General features: G+C 45.4%; 1 protein-coding gene across 2 annotated transcripts; it reads left to right on the top strand.

Annotated features, from left to right (window-relative positions):
* Positions 1-2,683: 2,683 nt before the first annotated feature.
* On the top strand, positions 2,684-19,370 carry LOC127001248 (uncharacterized). 2 transcript variants are annotated; one of them, XM_050865545.1, is made up of 16 exons: positions 2,684-2,759; positions 3,838-4,012; positions 5,380-5,525; positions 7,051-7,199; positions 7,730-7,908; positions 8,270-8,405; positions 8,879-9,037; positions 9,421-9,650; positions 10,065-10,206; positions 11,223-11,354; positions 12,855-13,457; positions 14,598-14,829; positions 15,951-16,145; positions 17,158-17,375; positions 18,004-18,235; positions 19,082-19,370. In XM_050865545.1, the coding sequence occupies exons 1-16, from the start codon at positions 2,746-2,748 to the stop codon at positions 19,338-19,340; spliced, it is 3,201 nt and encodes a 1,066-aa protein (XP_050721502.1). In that variant the 5' UTR covers positions 2,684-2,745; the 3' UTR covers positions 19,341-19,370. The 2 variants fall into 2 exon arrangements, with proteins under 2 accessions (XP_050721502.1, XP_050721503.1); XM_050865546.1 differs by lacking the exon at positions 2,684-2,759 and adding an exon at positions 2,793-2,941.
* The last annotated feature ends 78 nt before the right edge of the window (positions 19,371-19,448 follow it).

The raw sequence follows: 19,448 nt of genomic DNA, 5'->3' as shown, positions 1-19,448 counted from the left end.
CTACAAGTCCCCCCAAGGGTGAGCCATGGCAGGAGTACCTCACCTCTGCCTGAACAGCTAACACACTGTTCTCACCAGTTCTTTTATTCCTTTCCCAAAGTTCTTGTGGTCTGTCTGCTCATTTTTCACTCTGTTTATTCATTTTGATTTATCTTATTCACATTGGCTGTTAATGTGACCGTCTGCACTGAATTACCTGCATCTTGCCAAATGTTTTAATTGTTGCTCACTCAGTCCACTCATCAATCATTCTCCATACCCCCATTTAATACTTATAAAAATTTTCACGTCTGGCATGATCATGTTATCTAGTATAGAAAGTTATTCAGGCTCTGAGTTATTCATTTCATTTTGATCCAAAGGGCAGTACTGTTTTGGGATTCAAGAAGCTTGGGAATAGCTAGGGTAGCTCATGGATTCTCAGGACTTCGTTGGAACATTTACATTACAAGTTGATGATTACTGTTACTGCCACAGCTTTTATATTCTTGGCGCTGCTTATGGAATGTTACGTATGAGAACTAAATTTTTTCATACCATCGTTCTCAGGTTACCTTAATTTGCTGCATTACACAAGGCATACAAGACAGTCTGTTACCTAGGAATACTGATGATACAGGTTACAAAATTAAAATTCTGGCATCCGTAAGAAATTAAACTATAGTCGCTGTACATTAAATCAGTCCTGAAGCCCCGCCCCCTCTCCAAAGCTACAGGAGCTGATTGGTTGGATGACAGGAGCTTGGAGTTAATGTCACTGCATCTATGGAGGGAGGGTGAGAGAGGGGACGAGGCTTCTGGACCAACGTAGCGTGCAGTGACTATATATGATAACGAGAGTGTACACGCCTTCATTCCACGTTAAAACTCAACAGCCAAACACCTGCAAGAGCGTGACAACTCCCTGAGGCTGCCCATGACACAAGCCCCACATGTTATGCCGATGTGTATGGACGTGTGCACAAGTGAGGGACAAAGAGCCAGAGAGTATTTGGTGCCATTTCATTTTGCTGCTTAAGGAATGACCAAAAGGCTCCCTTGAAATTAATCTCCACTGTGCTCTTGATCCCTTTTCGTAATGAAGTCACCCTCTGTACACTTCAAGTCATCACCTCATACATTTCTTCCTCATTATTCACGGCAGGCTGAGAGAAGCAAGTGTTTCCTGCTGTACCAACTCCTGGATAGTTGCAGTGGTGTCCATTTAAACATTGTCTCTTGTCTCATTAAATTCACACATTACATCTTGTTACATTGTCATTTTAACATTTCGATGATTTTTTTTTGTTTCCATTGACTGCATTTTACATTTTTAGTGTCCAAATAAATCTTATGAAGCAAAGTTCCGTGTTCTCATGCTTTGGAAATATTATATTTTCTAATCAACAATGATTCTCACTGGATATTCTGTAGGATTTTAAAATGTATATCATTATTATTATTATTGGCACACTATTTTTAAGGGTTATGTAGCCAGAGTAGAGGGAAGCTATTAAAAAGAAACTATTTTATGTATATTCCAAAACAACGACGACTCTTCCTGCTCCCCTTTTACCACTCCTCGGTGAAGGATTATCATGCATAATTTTTTAACTTTTCACTCTATGACTCATATTAGTTGAAGGGTTCCCATGTTGCCTATAAAGAGGGCAGAGACTGAGGAAGGTTAAAAGTTTATAATATCTCCCTAAGATATAATGCAAAGACTTGTGGCTTCTCAAACCCTTCACAAGGTGCATAAGACATCTATCTCTGTGCTAGATAACTGAACTGAAGTACCTTATACATACTTTGTATATATACCAAGACCCTCCATTTTATGTTGTAAGTGTCTATCAAGAAATATAAGAATCAATAAAAGTATAAATAATGAAAGCTCATATTTTCATTGTGAATTCCATAATTTGTAAATTTTCAGCTCATCTGGCTGGTCCTGTGCTTGACCTTACTTATGAGGATTTGTTTGTTTTACCATTTCCTTTGCCAGTGCAGAGTAGGCCAATTATATCCTTGTAGGAGTTCTGTGTCCCTGTCCATGAGCAGTAGTCAATATAATTCCTGATTTGAATTGGTTGGTGCAGGGCCCACACATCCCCCCCCTCAGAACCTTAATCTTCGTCAGATAAAAGTAAAAAGTAGAGGACAGGGTAAAAAGTGTTGCAACAATGATCCAGTTTTGCCGTGGCCCAGCCATGTGATGGATTGTTGATGCATCTGCATCAAGTCACTCTGGACCAGAGTTGCATCACTTGACACGGTAAAGCAATGCTGGAGGGGAAGCTGAGGAGACTCATTAATTTTCATTTGCACTCACAGGATCCTTCAGAACTGCAGGATTTTCCTGAGTGCAGGATCCTGTGCAACTGATCATAGGGATAACAACAAGTAATGAGAGACAGCAGTAACATCAGTAAGCCTTCACTAAGCCACTACTGCCAGACAATAATACTGCACATGACTGGCTGGTTGTGGCTGTAACACCAGACCTTGCTCCACCCTGTGACCTTGGCTCTGAACACAGGGGTCATATTATTCACCTAGCAAATATCTCTGCTACTTATAAACCAGTTATTTCTGGCCCAGTAATGATAGGCCTAAACAGGAGGCTTGCACAATGTTGTTACTTAACAGACAAGGTAAACAACCCATGGGAACCAACAAGTGTCAAGGCCTGAGATAAAAAAATATTCCCAAAATACAGGAGTGTGCGCTGCCCTGGGCCCCACAGTGCCACTAGAACCAGCCATGACGCCCTTGATGTAAGTGTTCCGGGACTCACCTGACAGCCAGTGTGTGGGATATTTCTGCATTACAAGTGTTGATTCTTCCCATTTGTTCTGTGGCCCTTGTATGGTAGGCTGAGCTCTGGTGCCCCAACAATAGAAGAGAGGGATGGTGCGCCCTGAGGAACACCATGACCCCACACAGCTGAGGGTCAGAGGTGTGATTAATATTAAATAATACACACACTCCTTGCCAAATTGTATGAATGTTATGTAGTATGTAAATGAATGGCTTGGAGTCAATACTAAACATCAATCATTTTCAGCCACACAGTAATATTAGGCAGGAAGGAAAAGGAAAATGTAGTTAACTGCATTTATGTGTGTGGATTTACAGAAAGGAAAAGTTGGAAAGTTTCGTTTAGTCGGCGCAACATCTGTGGTCATATGCCGGAGAGAGACAGAAGGGGAAGGAATTATAGGAGAAGGGAACAGATCCAAGGAGACGGGACACAACCCCCGATTAATACCTGGTACCCATTCACTGCTGGGTGTTTTACAGAAAGGATTCCACACTTAACATTCAATGATGACAGCTCTTTTGTCATTCCTTAAGACACACCAACAAACACAGCAGTGCTCCCCCCTCCCTTATGGTCACTGGGAATGGTTACTTTTTTTCTACAACAAGGGAGGCAGCTGAAGGGTAAGAAACAAAAACAAGAACATAAGGGCTCACTAGACGCTGCTCCAATGAAAGCAAACAGATCATGAGGCTTAGCAGACTCAAATAAATGGTAGTACTTACAAGGCGAAGGCGGGACTGCTTCAAGGATCTGCTCTGAGACTTTCCTCGTTTGTAATGGTGACGGACAGACCGACGGACGAGACCAGGCGGAAGTCTCCATGTTCAGCATAATAAACCGTGACCTGTAAAGAGAGCATCCGTTCACCGTTCCATCCATTTTCCATCCATCCAAAACTGACCCTCTTTTTTTGGCCTCTCGTTCTATTTCCTGTACTGAAGCAATACCTAACGAGTTTTTGTTGTTGTTGTTGTTGTTATTTTTACCTTACTACTTCCTTTACTCTAAAAAAATATCGACTGTTTCAGGTGTGTGGTGTTGGCAGTGGTGTTGAGTGTGGCGGGGGCAAGGGAGGGGGCGAGGGAAGATGTGGCAGTGTTCCCGGCAGGCCACACTCTGGTCCACCTCTTTGAGTGGCGGTGGGAGGACGTCGCCAGGGAGTGTAAGGACTTCCTGGCACCTAAAGGATTCTGGGGCGTTCAGGTAATTCATGTATCGGACCAACGCTTAGGAGAGGTAAATGATGAAAGGTTTTGTAGGCTCATGTTATAGGTTAGAGGGCTTTACTACTACCACCAGGGCTATAATCAGATGTCTCCGAGTCTCACATCAAGTATTTTCAAGGGGCGAGAGAGAGGTTAAGTGGGTCCTAATGAGTGGTTTTGTAGGTTCGTGTCATAGAGGCTTTGTCTAACTACCACCAGGGCCATAAATATACCCACTGAAATACTCCGAGTCTCACATCAAGTATTTCCAAGGGGCGAGAGAGAGGTTAAGCGGATTCTAATGAGAGGTTTTGTAGGCTCATGTTATAGAGGCTTTGTCAAACTACCACCAGGGCCATAAAAGTACCCATTGAAATACTCACATCTACTATCAACATTCACATCAAGTATTTCCAAAGACCGAGAAAGAGACTAATCAGGTTCTAATGTGTGGTTTTGTAGGTTCATGTTACAGAGGCTTTGTCTAACTACCACCAGGGCCATAAAAGTACCCATTGAAATACCCAGAAATCCTACTGCGAAAGCCTTGTCGAGTATGTGAGGTTGGGTGGTGAAATGTTTTAAAATATGATCCTATAACTTATACCTCTCATACTCTTTCTGGTATCCGAGAGATTCTGAGGCGTTAAGGTAATTTATATATTGGACTCGAATTAATACCTCATACTTATCTCTTTATTATCTCAACAAAACTCCTTATTTCTTCTATATATCTTCTCTCATTTTCTATATATCTACCTCATCTTCATTCTCTCATTCATTCCATCTCTCATTTTTGTTTTCTTTCTCTCCTCTTCCATTTCTATATTCCATCTATCTTATTTTTACATTCCTTTTCTCCTTTTTAGATTCGTTTTCTCTCATTCCCTCTCATTCTTATATTTTTTCTCCATTCCTCTTTCTCATTTCTACCTTTCATTTCTCAATCATACATTCCTCCTTTCTATACCTCTTTCATTTCTTATATTTGCAGTCCTCCTTTCTCCTTCTATCTCATTTCTGCATTCCCTCTCTCTCATTCTAACATTCCTCCTCTCTTCTCCTCTCTCATTTCAATATTCCATCTCTCCATTTTGCATTCCTTCTTTCTCCTTCTCTCTCATTTTTTGGATTTCCTCACTTCGTCTCATTTCTACAATCCATCTCCTCTCTGTCTCTCTCTGTGTCTGTCTCTGTGTCTGTCTCTGTGTCTGTCTCTGTGTCTGTCTCTGTGTCTCTGTCTCTCATGTCTGTCTCTTGCCTCTTCACTAATGTCTCTCTACATCTCTTCCCTCATTCCCTCATTCCCTCAATCTCATTCTTACATTCCGTCTCTCGCTCACGCATCCTCTCTTTCCCTCCCAGGTTTCCCCTCCACAAGAGCACCCAGTGTCCTTGTACAACTCCTGGACCGAGCGCTACCAGCCAGTGTCTTATGAATTGGAGTCCCGCTCAGGCACCAGAGATCAGTTTGTGGACATGGTGCGGCAGTGTAACGAGGCGGGTGTTAGGTGAGTTTGTGCGGCTGGAGATGCGAGTGGTCTATCTATATCATTCTAAATCATTCTATGTATTTCAGGATTGCCGTTTTCTTCTTTTGCCATTCACTTCTTTCCCTAACTCGTCTTTCTCTATCATTCTGTCCCTATGCAAGGCTGGTGTGAGATGGGAGTGGTCTATCTATGTCATTCTAAATCATTCTACAGCTAGCATGTATTTCAGGATTGCCATTTTCATTCTTCTTTTCCCCTCTCCACTTTTTTCCCTAACTCGTCTTTCTCTATATCATTCTGTCCCTATGCAAGGCTGGTGTGAGGTGGGAGTGGTCTATCTATGTCATTCTACACCTAGCACATATTTCAGGATTGCCGTTTTCATTCTTCTTTTCCCCTCTCCACTTCTTTCCCTTAACTCATCTTTCTCTATCATTCTGTCCCTATGCAAGGCTGGTGTGAGGTGGGAGTGGTCTATCTATGTCATTCTAAATCATTCTACAGCTACCATGTATTTCAGGATTGCCGTTTTCATTCTTCTTTTCCCCTCTCCACTTTTTTTCCCTAACTCATCTTTCTCTGTATCATTCTGTCCCTATGCAAGGCTGGTGTGAGGTGGGAGCGCTCTATCTTAACCATGCGACAGTTAGTACGTATATATTTCAGGATCTCCGTTTTTTTTTCTCTCCTTTTTCACCCTCTACTTCTCTCCTAAACTCATCTTTCTCAGTATCATTCTGTCCCTATGCAAGACTCTTTTTTTAGCTTCCTATTTTGGTATGGTAGGAGGAGACAGACCAAGCAAGGGCTGCCAATAGAAAGATTAAGAGGGAGAGAGAAGGAGGGAAGGGAAGGGAGGCATGGAAAAAGAAGAGGAGGAAGGAGAGGGAGAGGAAGAAGGTAGGAGGAACTGTTTGACCCTCCCAATATGTCTGTACAAGGGAAGAAAGGGGAAGGAAAGGAAGGAGATGAAGGAAGGAAATGGAGGGAGGATATATGGGAAGGGAAGAAGAGAGGGAGGAGGAGAGGGAGGCTATGGGAAGGGAAGAATGAGAGGAGGAAGGAGGAGAGGGATGATATGGGAAGGGAAGGAGAGGTAGGATATGGGAAGGGAAGAAGGAGAGGAGGAAGAAGAGGGATTGGGAGGATATGGGAAGGGAAGGAGAGGAAAGATATGGGAAGGGAAGAAGGAGAGGAGGAAGGAAAGGGAGAGGGAGAATATGGAAAGGAAAGGAGGAGAGGAAGAGGGGGGATATGGGAAGGGAAGAAGGAGAGGAGGAAGAAGAGGGACTGGGAGGATATGGGAAGGGAAGAAGGAGAGGAGGAAGAAGAGGGACTGGGAGGATATGGGAAGGGAAGAAGGAGAGGAGGAAGAAGAGGGACTGGGAGGATATGGGAAGGGAAGAAGGAGAGGAGGAAGGAGATCGATGATCGAGGAAGAGGAAGGATATGGGATCGGAAGGGAAGACAGAGGCGAGGAGAGGGAGAGGGAAGCTGGACAAACAACCCCAACCCTTCCAATAGCTCCCTTGACGCACTGCAGGGTTGTGGTGGACGCAGTGATCAACAACATGGTGGAGGAACACACAGCGGGGTACGGTTCTGCGGGAAGCTACTATGATGCGGATGCCTGCGACTTCCCTCCCTACGATGACCCTTACTTCTTCTCCAGCACCTGCGTCTCTGCTAATGGTAGTAGTAGTAGTAGTAGTAGTAGTAGTAGTAGTAGTAGCAGTAGTAGGGGGAGAATTAGTGGTAGTAGCTGGTTTAGAAGATTACAGACCTGACCTAACCTAACCTAACCTGACATAACCTGACCTAACCTAACCTAACCTAATGTAACCTAACCTGACCTAACCTAACCTGACCTAATGTGACCTAGCCTGACCTAACCTGACCTAACCTAACCTAACCTAACGTAACCTAACTTGACCTAACGTGACCTAGCCTGACCTAACCTAACGTAACCTAACCTAACCTATGTGACCTAATCTGACCTGACCTAATTTAACCTAACCTAACCTAACCTAACCTATTCTTACCTAACCTGATACCTGACAGATCCTTAAGACATACTCAATGACTATATAGATATCAATAACTACGTATAGAAAGACATTCCTGGATACATTAACAACACAGCAAGGGTGACTATGATATATTCCTATGAGCAGGGTACATCGGAGTTGAACAAAGAATTTAACCCTATACCCTCTTAACAGGTCTGGTCAACTCCTTCAACGACCCAAGCGAGGTCAGGGAGTGTCGGTTCGAGGGGCGTCTTGACCTAGCCACAGGAAAGCACCCGCTGCAGCTCATCATCGCCTATTACCTCAATGAACTGCTTTCCTATGGGGTCGCAGGGTTTAGGGTTGACGCTGCTTCACATATCTGGCCTGAGGTGAGCTGAGGTTGTGGTGGTAATGATTGTGACAGTAGTAGTAGTAGTAGTAGTAGTAGTAGTAGTACAGCCCGTGGAAACCTGATTAATCTTCTGTGGCCTTGGAAAATAGTCGTAATGGGAGGCTGATATGTTTAAGAATATAGACCTATACATTTTTTTATAGCCAAGGAAGCAGCTCAAGGCTAACAAAAAAAAAAAGGGTAGAAAAAAAGGCCCGCTAATTTCTGCTCCAACAAAATAAAAAAAAGTGAAGAGTGGCCGAAAGGGAGATCAATTTCGGGTGGAGAGGTGTCTTGAGGAAGTGGTCGTAAGGTCTGTATGGCATCGTCTGAGCATCTAAGTTTATGTCAATTTCCAGCACCTACAAGAAATCCAGAGCCAGCTGACCAACCTGAGCGAGAGTGCCGGCTTCCCCCCCGACACCCCGGCCCTCCTCTACCAGGACGTGGTGGCCCCGGGCGACGCCATTCTTCCTGAGGACTATTACAGCATCGGTGAGACTCAGGGGCGCATTACTAAACATTTTGTCGCCCAAGTTCACATATTCGACAAGGCTTTCATAGGAGTTTTGGGCATTTCCCGGACTAGGAGGGAGGATATGAGAAGGGAAGGAGAGGAGGGAGGAGAGGGAGAGGGAGGATATAGGAAGGGAAGAAGGAGAGAGAGGATATGAGAAGGGAAGAAGGAGAGGTGGAAGGAGAGGTAGAGGGAAGATATGGGATGGGAAGGGAAGGAGTAGTAGTAGTAGTAGAGATAATATTAGTAGTAGTTGTTGTATGTAATAGTCTTAGAAGATTATAAATAGCCTGCAGGAACCAATATCATCCTGAACGCAGATTAAACGATGACGAAACCGGCAGTGATAGTCTTGTGTTCAATCTGGCATCATGAAACACCGTGCAGCAATGATGAAGACAGACTCAGCTTAGAAATATTTAAGACAATTTCGCATCATCCCTTCCCACAGGTTTGGTAACAGAGCAGCTCTACGGGGAACAGGTGGCCATGGGCATAGACGACTTTTGGCAGCTTGAGGAGGTATATGACCCTTCGCTGTCCATGGCTCCACCGGGCAGTGCTCTCGTGTTTGTGGACAGTCACCTTACCCAGCGGAGCAATGATTCAGGTGTGTGTGTGTCTGTGTGTTTCTGCTTTTCTCTGTTCCTGTGTGTCTGTCTTTGTCTCTGTTTCTGTCTGTTTTTGTCTCTTTGTCTCTGTCTCTGTGTCTGTGTCTGTCTCTGTTTCTCACACTATGAATTAAAGATAACAGTCGTACTTTTCACATTCGTCCTTGTACATTCAATCTGTCAGGCTGGGGGCAACCTTCATTCCTTATATTTTCTCAGTCTTGTCCACTCATAACCTCAGCATCATCCACAAACAGGCTGGCATAACTGCACGTCTCTTCCACCTGCTGCGATGTTTACGTGAATCCGAAATACGTAGTGTGGGTGCCAGGACAGAGCCATTCGGAACTCCACTTGTAACTCCACTTTTCAAACTCCACAGAGGTGCTAACTCACGAGGCACAACGGGAGTACCAGATGGCAACAGCTTTCATGCTTGCTGACGACTACGGTGCTGCGAGGGTCATGAGCAGCTACGCCTTCTCTGACCCGAGCCAGGGACCCCCGACTGACCCCACCACTGGCACGACCCTCCCCGTCACCAACGCTATGGATGGGGGGTGTGAGGGCGGCTGGGTGTGTGAGCATCGCTGGTCACCAATCGCTAACATGGTGAGAGGATGCTTTTTTATTTTTTTTTACAGCACAGAAACTCAAGGGCAACAAAAAGATAAAAAAAAAAAAAGCCTGCTAACTGTTGCTCGCATATAGTAAAAAGTATAGAGTGCCCAAAAGAGGGGTCAATTCTGGATAGAGAGGTCTTAAGTTTTCACCCCCAACCTTCTTCACACACACACACACACACACACACACACACACACACACATCCACTATACATGTTCAAAAATGCACAAACACAAGCCTGGACACACACACACACACACACACACACACACACACACACACACACACATACACATTTACTCACCTTATACAACTGGAATGGAAAATCAACCCTAAAGTTTATTCAATCGACCCAAGGGTGTTCGATACTTTTTTGCCGACCCTGCTTGCTTCCTATCCCAGGTGGAGTTCCGCAATGCTGTGGCCGATACCAACAGGTCGAGGTTTGAGGTGGTGAGTTCGGGGGCGGTGGTGCTCAATAGGGGATCCATCGGCCTCTTTGTCATGAGTCCCGACGGCCTCATGGATGAACTCATTGACACAGGTAAGATGCAGACCACAACTTGTCACTTAAAGGGGCTATTACACTGGGCAAACCTTCCGTGGATCTTAAGTCAAACCACGATTTCCGCTGGTGTGGTTCTCATATTTCCGTGGTTTTCTGACGCGTCCACGATCTTCCAAAGCTACGGTAGATTTCACTAAGGACGACGGTATTACTCACCCTCATCATCAGCAGCAATAACAAGAAACAAATGAGAACCACGCCAGCGGAAATCATGGTTTGACTGAAGATCTACGGAAAATTTGCCCAGTGCAATACCCCCTTTAATAAATAAGTTGCCATGCTCTAAGTTCAGTATTCTCCGACGCTTCTCCGCCTCTCACGTCAATTATTTTCAAAGGCCATAAAGGTGATCAATTAGGTTATGAGTGCGTTTCGAGGTTCACGGTACGGACGACCACCAAAGCCTCCACCAATGTCATAAAAACCACCCAGGAAATTTTTCAAAACTCCTGTGAAAGCCTCGTTAACTGTGTGTGCTTAGACGCCAAAATGTTTAGGAAATATAGCCATAAGTCAGCCGAGTAGCCCCGCCCCCTCTTCCAAGGCTATGGGAGCTGATTGGTCGGGAGATTTTGATAGCCAGGAAATAGTGGTTAGCCAAATGAGGGTCAAATGTATCTAAATAACTTTCTACTTTGACGATGAAAAGTGGTTTGTGGAAAAGATTACAGCAGGGAAAATGCTACATAGGGGTCTCTGTTGCTATCATTCCCTTACCAGAAAGATATTACTTCTGGTACTGCTACTAACTACTTCTAATGATCATGTCTTTGGGCTTTTAATAGGAGTAGTGATTTGAGCAGCGGGCTTTTTTTCATTATTTTCCTTTTTTTTTTGCCCTTGGACTGCTTCCTTCACTTACTAGCTGGCTTTTTTTGTCTCCTTTTTTTCTGCCCTTGAACTATATACTTGTACTTCCTTTGCTGTAAATAAAAACTACTCACGAACTACTACCACTACTAGTATTACTAACGGCTGCTACTTACCCTCAGGCCTGCCCCCGGGTGAGTACTGGGAGGTGGTGGGTGGGTGGGAGGAGACGCTGGTTGTGGAGGTCGACGGCACAGCTCGGGTCACCATCAACAACACTGCCGTGCCCTTCGTTGCCTACTGCGTCGGGTGTGGTGAGTGTCAGTCGTGTCATCTGTAAGCGAGGTCATCGTCATTACTCATCGCTGCTGTAGAACAAAGGTGTTTCTCAATGTCCTCCTTCCAGATAAACTTAACCCGGTAGCAGCGACAGGCTAAATTTGTGGCTTTACCGTGTAGCAGCGACAGGCCAAATTTGTGGCTTTACCGTGTAGCAGCGACAGGCTAAATTTGTGGCTTTACCGTGTAGCAGCGACAGGCTAAATTTGTGGCTTTACCGTGTAGCAGCGACAGGCTAAATTTGTGGCTTTACCGTGTAGCAGCGACAGGCTAAATTTGTGGCTTTACCGTGTAGCAGCGACAGGCCAAATTTGTGGCTTTACCGTGTAGCAGCGACAGGCCAAATTTGTGGCTTTACCGTGTAGCAGCGACAGGCTAAATTTGTGGCTTTACCGTGTAGCAGCGACAGGCCAAATTTGTGGCTTTACCGTGTAGCAGCGACAGGCTAAATTTGTGGCTTTACCGTGTAGCAGCGACAGGCTAAATTTGTGGCTTTACTGTGTAGCAGCGACAGGCTAAATTTGTGGCTTTACCGTGTAGCAGCGACAGGCTAAATTTGTGGCTTTACCGTGTAGCAGCGACAGGCCAAATTTGTGGCTTTACCGTGTAGCAGCGACAGGCTAAATTTGTGGCTTTACCGTGTAGCAGCGACAGGCCAAATTTGTGCCATGATATAAACCCCCCAAAATAGATGATACATAATCTGATCGCAAATGCTTTGATATGTATTATGAAATGGTTTGTGTGAGGGGTGATTTTTTCTCATTTTTCTCGCTTAGAGGGACCATTAAGAAACGTGATCCCCGCTGCTACTGGGTTAACCTCATCATCATCATCATTATAATCTGCTATAGAACAAGGCCTTTTTCATTGTCCTCCTTCCACCTCTCATCATCATCATCATCATCATCAACAGCCATCACTAACTCATCCACTATACAGAACAAAGGCCTTTTTCAATGTTATCCCATCTCTCTCTCTCTCTCTCTCTCTCGTCAATAAGGGACATTTTAATAATTTCTTTCTCATCGTCCGCAGAATAATAAGTGTATACAAATTTAAATCTCTCTTCCTTGTCATCATCACACTGCTCTTTAAAGACTCCTACAGTTCTTTAAAATTGCCGTACAGTCTTAGTTGTGCTAAAGAAGGGAGTGTGTAATTATATACTTCTTTTTTACAGCAGAGGAGACAGTTCAGGGGCATAAAAAAAAAAGAAAACTATAATGAAAACTCAGAAAACTCGTGTAACTAAAACAAAAGATCACTGAAATACAGCTTTAAGTCTCTCTCCTCTTGGCTGGAATGTGAAGCAAACTGAAGCTCTCATTGGCTTTTGTAGTAGTGGTGCCGATGTTCTGCACTCGAGCTCTTTCCTCTGCATTAAAAAGCAAGACCACAAAAATACCAACCACATCCACAAACATTATATTTCCGATGTGCCTAACCACTGCCCTCCTCTCTCTGTTGCCAAGGACCTCTGGAGTCAACCAACACCACGGACGTCTTCACCACCACCGAGGAAGTCACCACAGAGCCTTCAGAGACCTCCACTGACACTGCCTTCCCCTCCGGCACAACAGCCTCCACCACGGACACAGAAACCACCACAGACTACTTCACAGACACAGAGGTTACTACTGACGACACAACAGACACAGCGATGACTACCAACTACTCCACAGACTCTTCCACTACAGATAGAGCCTCCACCACAGACTACACAGACTCCTCCACAACAGACTACTATTACTCCTCATATGAAACCACCACAGAGACAGACATAGCCACAGACTACTCCACAGATTCTTACACAGACACGACAGACTTCACAGACACCACAGACGACACCACAAACTACACAGACACCACAGACGACACCACAAACTACACAGACACAACAGACTACACAGACACCACAGACACCACAGACGACACCACAAACAACTCCACAGAATTCTCTACCACCTCCACCACCGAGTCGCCTATCAAGAGAACCGTAATTTTCATGAAGAAAAAAGTGTATGACAGCCAGTATGTGTTCCTGAGGGGAGGAATTAACGAGGAAACACACCCGGGTAAGGAAGAGGAGGAGGAGGAGGAGGAGGAAAGGAAGAAGAGGAGGAAAGGAGGAGAAGGAGGAGGAAAGAAAGATGGGGAGAGAAAGAGGAGGCAGAGGTGGAGGAGGAGAAGGAAAGGAAGAAGAGGAGGAGGAGGAAAGAAAAGCAAGAGGAAGAGAGGAGGAGGAGGAGGAGGCAGTAGAGGTAGAGAAAGCAGCCATTATCTCACTGGTAGAGAAATTAACTGCAGAAAATCTTATACTACCCCAAAACATCGCCAACCTTAGCTATTAGATCAAGTGGTACGCTACCCCTAAGTCGACCTCCTCACTGGGTTGTTAATGTTAGCTGATATGCTGGGTGGAGGAGGCCGAGGGGACGCACATAAAGGACGTGGTTTGAGCAAGTTCATAGATTCTTCCAAGAGTTGCTTAACCCGGTAGCAGCAGGGATCATGTTTCTTAATGGTCCCTCTAAGCGAGAAAAATGAGAAAAAAATCATCACTCACACAAACCATTTCTTAATATATATCAAAGCATTTGTGATCAGTTTATGCATCATCTATTTTGGGGGGTTTATATCATGGCACAAATTTGGCCCGTCGCTGCTACACGGTAAAGCCACAAATTTGGCCCGTCGCTGCTACACGGTAAAGCCACAAATTTGGCCCGTCGCTGCTACCGGGTTAAAATGTGAATGGTGCCTGGATGGAGTCTTGCTCGGAGTAGTCTCAGGGATTGGGGATTTACTTCCTGGCCTGTACTTCATGCTCATTCTCCTACTCTTCAATCTTCCATCTCGGTTTTTCTTCACTCGTCCGCTGCAATTGGCACGGATTTCCCCTTCACTGGTAACCTGGTAACATATGCTCCCAGGTCTTTCTCTGCCTCTGTGGTGGATAGTGGAGTGTTTCCCATGTGGTATTGGTATGCTGGATTTCTCCTCCCAAGGTGCAGGACTTTACATTTTTCTTCACTAAATTGTAGCAGCCACTTTTTGCTCCACTCCTGTAGCTTGGTGATGTCTTCTTGTAGGAAATCCGCAGTCAAGGGGTTAAATATTCCTTCTTCCTCATCTTATATACCCTAACACACACACAAATATACTTCCTTCCTACCCTAATCTACCCACACACACACACTCATCCATCCTTCCAGAGTGTGGCCCACCGGCAGAGACAGACACCTGTGCCTTGCCCTTCACCCTTCTGTCCCTCGGGTCAACGGCAAACTTCGCCAAGTACGACGGCTGGAGGCAAGGCGATGACCACCTCGACTGGTTCGGCGCAGAGGCAGGCCAGGGGCTGTACCAGGGCACCCCGGCCTCTGGTTCACCCATGGCCTGGACCACGAACCAGCCAGGTGTTGATGGCTACCAGGAGCTGAATGTGTGAGTATGGAGGAGGAGGAGGAGGAGAAAGGAGGAAGAGGAGAAAGGAGGAGGAGGCGGGGGAGGAAATGAGGGAAAGGAAAAGGAGGAGAGGGAAAGGAAGAGGAGGAGGAGGAGAGGGAAAGGAAGAGGAGGTGAGGGAAAGGAAGAGGAGGTGAGGGAAAGGAAGAGGAGGTGAGGGAAAGGAAGAGGAGGTGAGGGAAAGGAAGAGAAGGAGAGAGACAGAAAGAGGAGAGGGAAAGGAAGAGGAGGAGGAGAAGGAAAGGAGGAGGAGGAAGAGAGAGAAAGGAAGACAAGGAGAAAAGGAGGAGAAAGAAAGGAGGAAAGGAGGAGAAGCAGGAGAGAAAGAAAAAGGAAGAAGAAGAAGAAGAGGAGGAGGAGGAGGAGGAGGAGGTGGGTAACAATGATTGAATACCTAAGAGAGAAATAGTCACAGAGAATGGAGAACAGGAGAGTAAAGGAGAGTCTGTGATCAGGAGTGGGAGAGACTCAAAACCCATCCAACCCCATGAAGCAGAATAAGGACATTAACCCAGTATAGCAGCGGGGATCATGTTTCTTAATGGTCCCTCCAAGCAAGAAAAATGAGAAAAAATCACCCCTCACACAAACCATTTCATAATATATATCAAAGCATTTGTGATCAGATTATGTATCATCTATTTTGGGGGGTTTATATCATGGCACAAATTTGGCCCGTCGCTGCTACACGGTAAAGCCACAAATTTGGCCCGTCGCTGCTACACGGTAAAGCCACAAATTTGGCCCGTCGCTGCTACACGGTAAAGCCACAAATTTGGCCCATCGCTGCTACACGGTAAAGCCACAAATTTGGCCCGTTGCTGCTACACGGTAAAGCCACAAATTTGGCCCGTCGCTGCTACACGGTAAAGCCACAAATTTGGCCCGTCGCTGCTACACGGTAAAGCCACAAATTTGGCCCGTCGCTGCTACATGGTAAAGCCACAAATTTGGCCCGTCGCTGCTACACGGTAAAGCCACAAATTTGGCCCGTCGTTGCTACCGGGTTAATCGAAGAAGCAGAAGAAGAAAAAGAAGATAAAAAGAAGAAGAAATAGTTACACAAGCATATGAACTCACTTTCCTTCTCTCTTCCACAGCTATGGCGAGGACTACTGGATGATGGACTTTGAGATGGACTGCACCAACACAGACGAAGGGGGCTGGTTTGAGGTGAAGGGGTGGCTGGAGTTCGCTGGCGGCTACACAGGCTGGGAGCTGGACATCCATCAAGGGGGGTGCGGAGGGCAGGTGGGCGGCATTGCTCCATCCACGTCCACAAACCACAAGGCGAGGTGTGTGGATCCTGCAACGAGAACATCAGTCAGGGTTGAAGATAATTTTTTTTTGCAGTAAAGGAATTAGCTTGCGGCAAAAACATATCAAAACAACAAAGCCTACTCATTAGTTTTATCTTTTGCAAATTTCGTAAAACATGAATTTCCTTTTTCTAACCCTTCCCTCAGGTGATTTCAGGGTGCCTCGGATGTGAGAGGTGTTTACTTTTAAATAAGCACATTGCAGACTATAGGATCACATTACAGGACATTTCACTGCCCAAGAACACATATTTGACAAGGCTTGTGTATGAGCTGTGGGTATTTACAGGAGTAGTTTTATGACCCTGGTTGTAGTATGACCCTTCTTCTGTACCATGAACCTGAAGAAACACTCATTAGAACCCGACTGACCCCCTCTTTGACATTTATAAATAGCTGATATGAGAAACGAAAGTGTCATAATACCAACCTATAGTATTACCCACTATAGCTACAGTAACACCTCACATATCTCCTGCTAAGATCACGTGAATTAAAAGCAAAAAAACATGATAAGCAAATATACTGTACAATTTATAGACCTTCAGTGTATTGCTGCACTGGTTATCACATTTCTACACTGATATGAATTCACACCTGAACCTAATTGCTTTCTCCTCTCCCTTCCTCTCTTCCTCCTCTTTCTCCTTCTCCTCCTCAACTTTCTGCCTCTCCTGGACTTCTTGTTACTCCTCTTTCTCCTCTTCCTTCACCTCCTTCCTCTCTTCCTCCTCCTTCTCCTTCTCCTGTACTTCTTGTTCCTTCTCTTTCTCCTCTTCCTCTTTCACTTTCTTTCATATCTTCCGCTACGTTTTCCTTCTCCTCCTTCACTTTCTTCCTCTCCTGCGCTTCTATGCTCCTCCTCTTTCTCCTCTCCCTTCTACACCTTCCTCTCTTCCTCTCCTGTGAACTCCTTTTTCTCTTCATCCTATTTCTTCCTATCCTTCTGTACTTCTTCTATACTCCTCTTCTTCCTCCCACAACCCAGGTGCGGCTACATCAACATCTTCACCTGGAATGAAGGCCAGTGCTTCATAGAACCCTTCCCCACCACCACCACGGCTGCCAGCACAACCCCTAGTGGTGGCAGCACAGTCACAGGCTCAACGGACGGCCCTGATGTGCAGCGGACGGTGGTGTTCATCGAGCAACACACTGTGGTGGGACAAGATGTGTTCCTGCTGGGAGGCTCGGATGACATGCCAGGTGTGTGAGGGAGTGATCTGGTCTGGAGAGGCGGAAAATAAGGTTCCGACTCCAGGGATTGAACCCGTGACTAGACTAGACAGATGGGACGGGCTGCATTTTTCCACACTGGGTTGGTCACTATACATGCAAGTTTCTCCTCTAATTCAGATCAATTTCTGTGTTTATTCAATAAGTTACTCATCTAACATTTTCAACTCCTCTGAGAGACTGAGCCACCCATCTTCCTCACCCCAACACAGTGGAAACTCAGCAGCAGGAGAGGATCCCACCCCTGCCACCAGTGTAATGGGAGACACTTCCCATCATAAACACAAGGCATCTCGGTATAACATAACATGAGAAATTGATCCAGTCTAGATAGAGGGAAATATTTTTTGCCACTAGGAACCAGCCAGACAGGAAGCCACCACTTTAACCAGTCAGCTACGGAGGTGCCACAGAGCTAAGTGGGTCTGGACGGCTTTTCAGCATCGGGGAAGTCACTGTACAATACCTTAACTTTCACAAATTCAAGTTTCACACTGTTTAATGGTACCAATCACCCATGACACTTGACTATCTTCATTTGTAGGATAATAATTTGACTGCACCACACAAGCATCCCTTTCTGTGTATGTATTTCCAGCCTGCAGTGGTGACGCAAGCAGTGACCTGTGCTCCCTGCCCATCACCACGCGTTCTCTGGGGTCATCATCCCACTACTCCAGCTACAATGACTGGCGGGTCAATGACAACTTCCTGGACTGGCATGGGGCTGAGGTGGGGCAAGGTCTCCATTTGGGTCAACCAGCGCATGGCAGCCCCTCCGCCTGGACCACTAATGTTCCTGGCTCAGATGGATACCAGGCCCTAAACACGTGAGTCCAAGCTGTACATCTATTCCTGTCTGCCCTCTCCTCAGACAGAGCTATGTAGATGAATGCGCATTGCCAAAGTGTAATGCCACTGAATTTCACTGTATCACACCTCTACACGATCTCTGAATGTCACGAAACACTTCAGAAATTAATCCAGACCTGGAATTGGTTTTACTGGTGCCAGAAATCGAACCTGTGATTGGCTAGATGGGAAAGTCACTCCTTAACCAGTTGGCCAAAGAGGTTCCCCCCTGGCTGAGTGAGTTTGGGAGGCCTTCTACATCAGGCTGGTTACTCACAACACAAGATCATTTGGGTAACAAGGAGATTACTACCTTAAACTCACTTCTGTTACTCATTCTGTCAGCAACCAAATTAACTTTACTACTCTCATTCCTTCAACAACAGATTAACTTTATTATTCTTCACCGCTAAAATAGGAACTCACAACACAAGATCATCTGGGTAACAAGGAGATTACTACCTTTAATGTGTCTTAATCAGTTCAGTAATAATCAACTCACTCCCATCACTCAAATAGTAACTCGATCACTCCTGTCACTCATTCAGTCAACAACCAAATTAACTTTACTATCCTTCACTGTTCAAATGGTAACTCACTTCAATCTCTCATTCGACCAACAACCAGATTAACTTTACTATCCTTCACTGTTAAAATGGTAACTCACTCCCACCACTCATTCCATCAACAACCAGATCAATTACAAGGATTCTTCACCACTCAACTATAGAAACTCAATTACCGCTCATTATGTCAACCACACACGTCCATTAACTTAACTATTCTTCATCACCCAAATCCTGACTCCCTCCTAACTCCTGAAGGTACGGTGAGGCCTACTGGATGCTGGACATTGACCTCGACTGCTCCCTGACCTACAATGGCTGGTTCGTGGTCAAGGGCTGGCTGAGTGGGGACGCGGGGCAGTTTTCAGGGCTGGAGGAGGAGGTGGCCCAGGAGGTGTGTTTAGGGACTGCTGGTGGACCCTCGCCCTTCTCTGCCACAAGTCACATTGCTAAGTGCGGCCACATCAATGTCTTCCACTATGATCGAGGGGACTGCATCATTGACAGTTTTCCTTGATTGGCTGCACTCAGTAAATTATCCATCTATGTTTTATCTTTATTCTCTACCTCAAGATAATTTCAGATCTTTTGTGCTTAATCAGCTCTGCCCTAAACATTACAAAAT

The sequence above is a fragment of the Eriocheir sinensis genome, chromosome 20 (assembly GCF_024679095.1).
Source record: "Eriocheir sinensis breed Jianghai 21 chromosome 20, ASM2467909v1, whole genome shotgun sequence".
Classification (NCBI taxonomy): domain Eukaryota; kingdom Metazoa; phylum Arthropoda; class Malacostraca; order Decapoda; family Varunidae; genus Eriocheir; species Eriocheir sinensis.
The sequence above is the reverse complement of the archived record's forward strand: the minus strand, read 5'-3'. Positions and strand labels throughout refer to the sequence as shown.

Excerpts from the sequence above, each read along its gene's own strand:
- LOC127001248 (XM_050865545.1), top strand. Across the intron at positions 7,909-8,269 it reads CTTCACATATCTGGCCTGAG|CACCTACAAGAAATCCAGAG; the intron begins GTGAGCTGAGGT and ends GTCAATTTCCAG. Across the intron at positions 18,236-19,081 it reads GGATACCAGGCCCTAAACAC|GTACGGTGAGGCCTACTGGA; the intron begins GTGAGTCCAAGC and ends TAACTCCTGAAG.